The sequence below is a fragment of the Eptatretus burgeri genome, chromosome 5, assembly GCF_056783735.1.
Source record: "Eptatretus burgeri isolate ZD-2024b chromosome 5, Ebu_testis_v1, whole genome shotgun sequence".
Taxonomy (NCBI): Eukaryota; Metazoa; Chordata; class Myxini; order Myxiniformes; family Myxinidae; genus Eptatretus; species Eptatretus burgeri.
This window is the reverse complement of record NC_140965.1, coordinates 17,618,791-17,630,208: the sequence shown is the minus strand read 5'-3', so window position 1 is coordinate 17,630,208 and position 11,418 is coordinate 17,618,791. Positions and strand designations below refer to the sequence as shown.

At 31.0% G+C, this 11,418-nt stretch overlaps 1 protein-coding gene across 8 annotated transcripts in view; it reads left to right on the top strand.

The window, feature by feature from the left end:
- LOC147025940 (liprin-beta-1-like) overlaps positions 1 to 11,204 on the top strand; it is a 129,920-nt gene extending 118,716 nt beyond the window's left edge. For all 8 annotated transcript variants that reach the window (XM_085880863.1, XM_085880864.1, XM_085880858.1 and 5 more), the window contains one exon: positions 10,936 to 11,204. In XM_085880863.1, coding sequence (XP_085736989.1) covers positions 10,936 to 11,013 — 78 coding nt within the window. In that variant the 3' untranslated portion in view covers positions 11,014 to 11,204. The remainder of the gene's footprint in view (positions 1 to 10,935) is intronic.
- Positions 11,205 to 11,418: the final 214 nt, after the last annotated feature.

The following is an 11,418-nucleotide window of genomic DNA, read 5'->3' as shown; positions in this document are numbered from 1 at the left end:
CTTCCAGAACACCCAAATTCCACGTGTAAGTAGTTTGGTTGAGTTTAACGTGTTGACATCTTCTTTTGAGGTATGATACACTGAGTGGTTTCTTTGAGTTAAGTCTTCTATTCAACATCTCTTCTGTTTTAAGATTAGGAGTATATTCACTGATATACCAACTCATTTCCTCAATTACAAATTTATTCTGTTCACCAAAAGCACTACCAACACCAAAAAGCAATCTATTTTCATTATCATTCCTTTGTAGTTGAAATCTAATTTTAAGACCATACAGAACTTTATCATGATCACAAAATCCAAATATACCTTTAAGAGGAACTGCCACAGTAAAACTATTTTCTGCTTTTGTATCATCATTATACATTCCTTTCCTTTGAGTATATCCAGGGTCTGTGTTTGTTCCCGTTGACATATCAGGAATAAAACCTTCGACAGACCCCTTTCCCATTCTATCACTGAATGTATAGAGTGTAAATTTCATCATTTCAGATACAGCAGAGACATAATCAACCGCTTCAACTTCTTGTGTTCCAATATACAAACGCACACTATCAAACATTTTCCAGAAGAAATCATTTACAAGTGTAGCGTTTGTGTTATTCCCAGCTTTTGTGAATTTAAATTTACACAACAAGAAACTTTCAGAGAGATTCAAATAGGTTTGTTGATTATTTATTTCAAAACTTTTTGTACCATTCGTATTCCAGTCTGTTCCAGTTATTGCATTTACCTTGAAGTAATCTTCTTTTTTAGTGGAGTTTGAGATAATAATAGTATCATCCAAATCATAGATACTATCAATTGCTTCCATACTTGTATTTATTTAGGAAAAAAAGATGTTAAAACTTTTGAAACGCTGATCCAAGTATTTGAATTATTTTCTGTTGTTCTTGGGGGGACAACTGAGTTTTGCCTTTCTTAATTTTTTAAGAAATTTTAATTTCTTTTATTGCTTGTAATTTATGAGATTCCTTCTGGGCATCTTTTATGCTCTTTACAGCACCTGCTACATTTCCCACAGCAGAAGCAGTTGAACCAATTAGATTATGTTTAAGAATAGTTGAACCAATACCCATTAGAGTATCAATTATCCCATCTCCTCTAAATTGATGTCCAACACCCCTTTGTCTCTTAGGTTTATAGTATCCTCTACCAAGATACATACCTTCACCCTTGTAGTATGGGGAAAGGAACATCCCATCCCCTGTAATTATTTTATATTTTCCCAACTCGTGTTTCCTCACAATAACCATCGTATTTATTTATTGGAAAACTTCACGTAGGTGAATTCTGATGGATATAACTTCTCCATTAAAAGAAATCATACGATTATCTTGGTCGGTAATCCTAAAATTTACTCTGTGTATGGTTTTTCCTGACACAGGGAGATAAACCAAATTTTTGGGTTCCATATTGAATTTATAACCAATTGGGGTTGAGTATGCGCTGAATGAAAATATTGCATTTGTTTTTTTTCCATCATTATAAGCACCATCAATCAAATCACAGTGAATTAACACTGAATTTATTCCTGAGGATATTTGAATGACATTATCACTGTAAAATGTCCCATTAGTTTCAATCTTTTTTGAGGAGAAACCCATAAACTCTCTAAATGAATTATCAATTGTGAAATCAACCTTGTAGTTATTTAACTTTAATCGTTGATTTTGAAGTATGTTTTTGAATGTCTATAACAATATTTTTTGGTTCATCACCCTGTTCTTTCATAAGACGAGCAATTTCGGAAGATATTTGAGAAATCCCATATTCTCCGGGTGAGACTGTTATCGTTTTGTATCCACTTCCGGGATTATAACTAAACTTGTCATTTTTATCAGTTATATTAAATAAGGTATTATAAGTTTCCATGGACAATAAAGATGCCTCATATTCTTTTGTTGGGTCACGTTGTAGTGGGTATGGGAATGAAGATGTGTGGTCGCTTGTTGTGAAATTGAAACTAAGGATTGTGCTTCTCATCTTATTTGTATAATGAGATCTTTTTGAGCCTGGAAGAATTTGGGAAACATATGAGATAAAATGTCTTTATATTGATATTTATTAATTATTTTCATGTTCATCAACTGGTCTAAAATGGCTGATGCTTCATTAAAACAATTGTTATTTCCAGCCTTCTTACTACCTAACAACAATAACAGTCTATTAACTAATTGCGATGGGTCATTTGGAAGAAAACTAATACCTGAACCAAGGATACTTAAAGCCTGAATAATGTGTTTCTCCTTCTCATTTTTCCTACTTTTACTAGAAATACTAACCCTATAATTTAGAGTGTTCAGCAGATCAATATATACTCTATCATCATTATTTTTCATATCCAATGGTTTATCAATATACTTTGATTCATCCCTCACAGTTGAACCTTGTCTTCCATCTTTTGTGAGAAGAAACATTAATCTCGGAGTTAGTTCAACAGGGGGTTGAGCAGAACCTAAGAACCTTAATTCATCATTAAATATCAATACCTTTTCTTGAACAAGATGAAATATTGCTGGTTGTTCTGTTGGAATGAGTCCTGCTTTGGTTTTTGAATCCGCTGAATATTCATTGTTTTGAAGAGCATTCACAATATAATCAGGGGGTCGATTAATCTCTTCCAGTTGTTGAAATAAACCTTCATCATCATATACCTTTAATTCTCCTAAATGCTCTAATTCTTCCTCCGTCATTTGATCAAAATCTTTTCACATTTGAAGTTTTTTAGGAGTATATTCTACTGTGGGACCTGTGGAAACATCTTTCATTTTTTCTTGCGAAGTTTTTAAAAGTGGTTTAAAAAATTTCTCTTGTTTTCTTTCAAATGCTTCTTCACCCATTAGTTTCTGTCTGCATTTCTTCTTCATGTCTTCCTGCTGTTTTACAACTTTTGAAACCAACTCTTGATGTTCCTTAAATCTTCTTGCTCTTTCTTTTGCATCCATTTATTTATTGTAAAATATCATTTAATGAATTGTAAAGATCAACAGGGAAATTTTCCTTTTCTTCATCATTCAAGTAGATGTGTTCAAATAAATCCTTTTCTTTAAATATTTCATCAAATTCTTTATTAACATTAATGCGAGTTGTAATTTCTTCTTCACTAATACTTGCATCTCTGCTTTTCATACGTTTGCGTTGAGTTTCTTCATCAACATCAAAACCGAATGATAAAATCTTCACTCCGCTCAGATGTTTAATAATTGGTCTCGTTCCTTCTGGATTAGTTTCTAATATCCCAAGACCACCAGATTTTAGTTTCCTTAACTCACTCTTACAATGTGAATATTTTGTTGTACCAAGAGAAACCTCCTCAAATATTTGACCTTCATTCCTCAATCGCATATGTTCCTCCACTGAAATATATTGATAATCTTCACCTTTTACTTCTCCAGGTCTTATTGCTCTAGTTGTTGTTGATACAATGCGTATCACGGGGTGTTTTTTAAGTAAATTTATAATATTCTCATTTGTACTACACAAGAACCTTGATTTATGAAAGTTTTTTCCAGAAGCAGATTTACCCACAAGATTTACAAAAATAGTTGTCATTTATATATGTATTTGTTTATAAAACAAAAAATATATCCCTTAATATCTCATCTTGTTTCACAACAATATATTTATATTTTTCAGTCGTGTGCTTCATGTAATCCTCAAATTTCTTTTTACTACATAATGTAGAACAATTATCTCTCCAAAAATTATTGATATCGATTGAATTTAACTTGAATAAAATAAAAGTATTAGCATTGTTTCTGATGGAACGACGAGGAAGTTGAAAGTACGATTGACTAAGATAAATACAATTACAAGAAGAATGTCTCCCTCTTGTGTAGTAGCTGTCCATTACCGTTTGGTTTCTCTCATTAACACAATCATCAAAGATAACGAGGTTCTTTTTTGATTTATCCAAATCTTGGGGAGACGGTATATCATCCGTATTATCACTAAGAATACAAGTTATCGGATTTGATTTCTTTTTACATCTCTGTGTATCACAAAATAGTTGAATCATATCTTCAATGTTATAATCATTTAGGTTTTTTTTGACGTTTAAATAAACCGATTATATCTTCTTTTTGAAGACCAGCATTAAAACCTTGTGAGAGTAGTTGATACTCTGGTTGAAAACTCGACTTTGTGAAAATTATTAAATTATCATAATCTAAAAAGTTGGGAGTGAGGAGCATCTTTAAAAGTAAGCAGGTTTTTCCACATCCACTTGAACCAACTATGAGACATCTTAATGAATTTGGGAGATTTTTATGGTTGTTAAATTTTATCTTATTTTCACAAATGGGTAAAAAATCATTCATTTATATATTTGGAAAACAGGTTATTTAATTTATTATTGCCTTTTTTAGAAACTCTATATTTTATCCTAAGTTCAGGTTTAATTTCAAGATAATCCATTATTTTATTTATACAATATCTTGTGTTGATATTTCCCTGAAAATCACATCCATGAATAATATATAACAACAATCCTTTGAACATTTCTCTAATATGTTCAGTTTCTTCCCTTGTAAGGAAAGGTGTGTTATCACCCTCATACTTTACATTCATTTCTCTAATCAATCTTGTAAAGTAATTCATTTTTGGTGTAAATCTAAAAGAATTATTTTCCTTTTTATTATCATTAATTAGAAGATAATCACAGAATATACATTGTTTATAGGCTTTTGACTCTGTTTAATCCCCGTCTTTCACACGCAGGACAATTCTCAAATTTGTCATATGGAGAATCAGGAAAGTCTAGCATATTTATAAAGTAAAACTTTACTTAAACTGAAATTCATCTATACTTTCAGTTGTATATTGACTCATATTTAATAATATTACCATCGATATACTTTTTTTCATTACCAGATTCAACGACAACATTTTTTATATTAAAGGTAATTTTAAAATGATCGTTAACTACTATTGAACGAAATGTCATTTCACCTGATATATTAACATCCTTTATTTCATCAGGATTTACATCTTTAAGGTTGTTGAAAAAAATACAAATTTCTCCTTGCATATTACAGATGGTCTTATCTTTTCTTTCTGAAGCTTCATCCATAAGGTTTTTGTTTTTGATACTTTTTCTTGTTTCATTGCTTTTTCTAGTTTTGAATATATTACCAGAAGGAGAGGAGAAACTTTTGTTAGAGATACTTTAATTGATGTTCTACCAGGTATACTAAAAGCCCTTCCACTGAAGGAAATTGAAGAACTCATTATTTACCATAATTGTTTTTATCCAATAGTTGTTATATTTATCTTTGTTCAATTTTACATCCTTGACATATTTCTCAGTATCTTTAACAAATGAAGAGATTGATTGAAACTTGTCCTTTGTGTCTTGAAACATTGTATTTATTAAGCCAAAAAGTTGGAGGATAAAATGGTTTTAAGCACAGATTCACCTGTAAAATAAACGAAATTTTCATCAAGAGAATTTATGTTTAAGCAAAGATTATTATATAAATATGGTGAATACAACATACTGCGATGTTTGTAATCACAAATATAAACATTATAGAAAACACCTCCGAACCAAACACACATTTAATCTATTTCATAAAATATCTCCTCTTGAGTTGGAAAGAAAACATTGTGATATCTGTTCAAAGGATGTTTTGAAGAGAAATTATAATAGACATCTTCAATCACAAAAACAAGAAAAATGAGTTTAAAGTAAAGGGAGACTATTATATTGAAAACACTGATGGGGCATTTAAAGGGCATATAAAAATAAGGATTTTTCAATTTGGAGAACCCGGACCATCATCAATAGCTGAATCAATTGAAATAGTGAAACCTGATGTTGAAAAAGTTATTAAAAAGCTTTTAAAAAAAATGAAAACTTTAAAGTTTTATACAGGAGTGAAAATGAATATGAAAAGACAAGATGAAGAACAAACTCCTTATATGAGAACAGATCTTCATTTTATAACATAATTTCAAGATTTTTTAAATAGTGGGGTTTATGAAGAACTATCAAAACAAGAGGAGGATGTTGATAATACAGTGGTAGGAAGTGGATTCAATATTAAAAAAAAATCATCTTTTTAGATATACATATTCTAAAATCAAACCCTCTTAAAGCTTCTTCTTATATTGAATTACCAAAAGAAATAAAACTAAAGAAGGCAGTTGTTAATATTAAGAACAATGATAATAAATGTTTTCTCTGGTCTGTTCTTGCTCACTTTCATCCACCAAAATGTAATTCAGAAAGAGTAAAACAATATATGAAATATGAGAATACCTTGGACATTAAAGATTTTAAATTCCCAATGCCACTAACAGATATTCCTAAATTTGAGAAAAAGAATAATCTTTCTATTAATGTATATGGATTAACGGATACAAACAAAGTGCATATATTAAAAATTTCAAACAACTATAAAAATGAAGAAACACACATTGATATTTTATATTTTAGTGTTGGAAATAATTCACATGACACATACATCAATAATTTATCAAGATTAATCTCTTCTCAGGTATTCAGTACAGCAAACAAAATATATCCTTGTAAGAGATGTCTTAATTCATTTCATACAAAAGAACGATTGGAACAACATTCAAAATATTGTAGTAATCATAAATCAGCTATAATTACAATGCCTAAACCTGGTGAAAAGATTTCTTTTGAAGATTATAATAAATCTATCATGCACCCATTTGTGATATACGCTGATTTTGAGTGTATCCTTAAAAAGATAAATACTGCTTCTCCTAATCCAAAAGAATCATATAGAAATAAATATTAAAAACATATTCCTTGTGGTTTCTGTTATTATATCAAATCATCTGTTGGAGAAAAGTATAACAAACTTGTACATTATAGTGGAAAAAAAGCTTCACAAGAGTTTGTAAAACGATTAGAAAAGGATTGTATAAGACTCACTAAATTAATGAAAGAAACAAATTAACCGATGAAATTAATCAAAGAAGAAAAATTAGAATTTAGAAAGAACAATATCTGTCATATTTGTGAGGGGGAAATTAAGGAGTCTAAAGTTAGGGATCATTGTCATCTTACTGGTAAATATAGAGGTCCCGCTCATTCCTGTTGTAATCTTAATTATAAATTACCTTCTTTTATTCCAGTCTTTCTTCACAACAGTGCCAACTATGATACACATCTATTTATAAATGAACTTTCAAAAACACCAGGGAATATTTCTGCCATAACAAACACAAGTCAAAAGTATATTTCATTTATAAAAATGATATTCACAAAACCTTTAACTCATATTAGGTTTCTAGATTCTTACAAGTTTATGGGAACACCACTAGCCTACCTCGCATCAAATCTAAGCTCCACGGACTCTTTTCCAAATCTTAATTCATTCTTTCCAAAAGAGGAAATTCTCACTAAAGAGGAAATTCAGATTAAAGAGAGAATTCAAAGTAAAGAGGAAATTCTAATTAATGAGGAAATTAATGAAGAAATTCTAACTGAAGATGAAATTCGAATTATAAAGAAAATTCGAACAATGAATGAAATTCAAACTAAAGAGGAAATTCAGATTAAAGATGAAATTCTGATTAAAGAAGGAATTCTCACGAGAGAGGAAATTCAAACAAGGAATGAAATTCAAAGTAAAGAGAAAATTCTTACAAGTAAGGGAATTTATCCTTATGATTATATGGACTCATTTATGAGATTTAAAGAAACACAACTTCCTTCAAAAGAAAGTTTCTATAATAACCTTTATGAAGAAGAGATAAGTGATAAGGAATATAAACACGCACAAGAAATATGGAAAATATTTAAGATAAAGAACCTTGGAGAATATCATGATTTATATCTAAAAACAGATGTTTTATTGTTCGCTGATGTGTTTGAAGCTTTTAGATCACTCTGTCATAATAAAAATTGTTATGGATTAGATCCTGTCCACTATTTCACAGCTCCTGGTTTAGCTTGGAGTGCAATGTTGAAAATGACAAAACAAGATATAGATTTAATCAGTGATGTTGATATGCTTTTGATGATTGAGAAGTCCAAGAGAGGTGGAATATCACAAGTATGTTCAAAAAGATATGCTCAAGCAAATAATAAATATCTTCCAAATTATGATAGTGAAAAAGATAGTAATTATTTGATGTATTTTGATGCTAATAATTTGTATGGATGGGCAATGTCTCAATCTCTGCCTTATGGTAAATTAGAGTGGGTGGAAGAAAAGGATTATGAAAAGGCTTTGATGAATATTGTTATTTCTTCTCAAGAGGAATTGAATGACGAAGAAGAAGGTTATTATTTTGAAGTTGATTTGAGGTACCCGAGTGATCTTCATAATAAGCATAAAGACCTTCCTTTTGCATGTGAGAAAGAAACCCCAAAGAAAGAATGGTTCAGTGATAATCATAAAAGTTTTGATATTAAAGATAAATCAACAGAAAAGTTATTAACAACATTCTATGATAAAGAGGGATATGTTTTGCATCAGAGAAGATTAAAACAGTTTTTGAGAGAAGGATTGAGAGTAGCTAAAATTCATAGAGTTTTAAAATTTAAACAAAGTCCTTGGGTGAAAAAGTATATTCAATTCAATACAGATATGAGAGCAAATACAAAAGTAAAATTTGAAGGGGACTTTTATAAATTAATGAATAATGCTGTATTTGGAAAGACTATGGAAAATGTTAGAAACAGGCAAAACATTAGATTCGCAACATCTTGGAAAGAAGCTTCGAGATTGATAAATAAACCAAGTTTTGAGAGAGAAGAGGTTTTTTTCAGAGAACTTTTCTGCAATTCATATGAAAAAGGAAAGTATTGTAATGGATAAACCAATTTATATTGGAACAGGAGTTCTTGATTTATCAAAGATATTGATGTATGATTATTTGTATAATGACTTAAAGAAAGAGTATGGTGAAAATGTTTCATTGTTGTATATGGACACTGATAGTTTTATCCTAGATATAAAAACTGATGATGTTTATAAAGATATGAAGAAAAATATTGGAGTATATGATACAAGTAATTTCAGCAAGAAGAGCGAGTTATTTTCCAAAAAGAATGAAAAGGTTATTGGTAAGTTTAAGGATGAGTTGGGTGGAAAAGTAATGAGTGAGTTTATTGGATTGAGAGCAAAGGCATATGCTTATAAGTATGGTGATCAGATTGATAAGAGGTTAAAGGGAATAAAGAAATATGTAATAAAGAAATCAATAACTTTTAGAAATTATTATAATTGTTTGATGAATAAGAAAGAATATAGGAAAATGAATACAATAAGAAGTTATAAACATAACATATATAAATACTGAAGAAGCAAATAAAAAGGCATTAGGAGCCTTTGATGATAAGACATTTATTTTAGATAATGGAATAGATTCTGTTCCATATGGATATTGTATGAAAGAGTGAATAGAATAGATTGTGTTTTAACGATGGGAAGATGGGTTAGGGTTTTGTAAGGGCTACCGCTGCGTTTTTTTGCAATATATAAATGGTCAAACCAAGTATTAATCAAACTAACGAGTGGAGAAAATCTCAGTCTTGGTATATAAATGGAAAACATAATGAATGTGAAAAATATCAAATAAGTCTTATTGAAAAAATAACTAAAACAAAGGTAAATAAAACAAATAAGCGAATCAATTTAAAAAGTAGTAAGTTAGAGGATGTAAAGAAAAAAATGAATATCCTTGAATGGACTGAAAACTTTGATGGTTATCAATTGAACAATGAAAAAACAATTTACTATAATCTCAAAATGATATGTGGCTCAGGAGGTGGTCAAACAAGAGCATTAAGAGAAGTTTATCATTTCGTAATGGCACAAAAGGGGTATCTTAAAAAAATATAAAGATTCAAATGTTTTGTTTTTCAATATTTTAGATGGGGATTATTGTGCAAAGAAAATTAAACTATTGAAGGAATTTGAGAATGAACAAATCTTTATAGGTTCAATGAGTGAGCTAAACAATATGCATCGGTTATTTGATAAAGTGTCCCGAGGCTTAGACGTTTCAGATATTTCTTTCGAATCACCTTAAACAAATCATATTACCACTTTAGTACTTGAACAAATCTTTATCTTATTGCATGGATTATTTGAAAAAAAAAAGTGTCCCCAGGTTAAAAGGGGAGACAAATAAATATACCTTGGGATAAAAAGAGGGTTTATTTTTAGGGAAAAAAAAATATGAATTGCTGAAAATCCCCCATTCATTTACATGGGGAAAAGTGAGCCAGAACCAGTATATTCACCCTACATATACATATATATATATATATGTATATCCTGGTGTTGGCACAGTGGTTCGGGCAGCGGCTTGGGATCCAAAAGGTCCTGAGTTCAAGCCCCGTTGGGCCGCTGAATTAATACACCAGGGGGTTGACTCAGCCTGTCATCCTTCCGAGGTCAGCGAAGTGAGTACCAGTGCACTGGGCTGGTGTATATCCTGCTTCGAATAGGTGTACCAGATCCCTGTGTGGTAAGAGGCGACCAGGGTTGCGTTAGGAAGGACATCCGGTGTAAAACCTGTGCCAAATCATTATGCGGATCATAACGGATGATCCGTTGTGGCGACCCCTAAAGGGAGCAGTCAAAAGAAGAAATATATATATATATATATATATATATATATATATATATATACATACATACATACATACATACATACATACATACATACACACAGTTCTCCAGCTTGTATAAAAGCAGGAATTAATTAATTTAAACAGAAGAAACATCTCAGATTTATGGAGGAGTGAATGCACACAAATCACATGCAAGAGACATTAGTTTCCTTCAGATAGATGACAATGACTAGTAGACTGCACAAAACATGGTATCTGCAGTTCGGATCCCAGCATCAAGCTGTAGGTTCAGATGGGAACAACAAACAGGCAACCTTACATTGATTGCAGCAGCCTGGAGGATGATGACATGGTGATTGTTTTTACAGAATCTAACCATGGAGGATGGAGGAATTGGTGCGGTGGGGGGATACCTGTCCAGCTACGGAAGAGATTCCATGGTATGAGGAAACCACACAACAGAAGCTGACAGTTTCAAATGTATAAATATGGTACTTCCAAAGTTGTGAAAAACCCCATCCCTCACATTTGGAAAATGAAATGCTGAATGTTTATGAAAGCAATAATGGTAAAATGGAGCTATAGGGTTTGAAGTAAAAAAATAAAATAAAAAAAATCCCTTCAGACACCATTTCAACACCTTTGGACTTGTTTGTACAAAAGCAATATTTGAGTACAATTATGAAAAACAGGTACAATATATTCAGCTAATAGTGTGCTTTTATTTGTTACCCACCACCGAAGGTGGATTGCAGCTGTTTTCACCACTGCTGTACGAGTCTGTCCAGCAGGATATCTCAAAAAGTTGTGGCCAGATTTGGTGGACAGGTTGTGACAAGGACAAATTGATT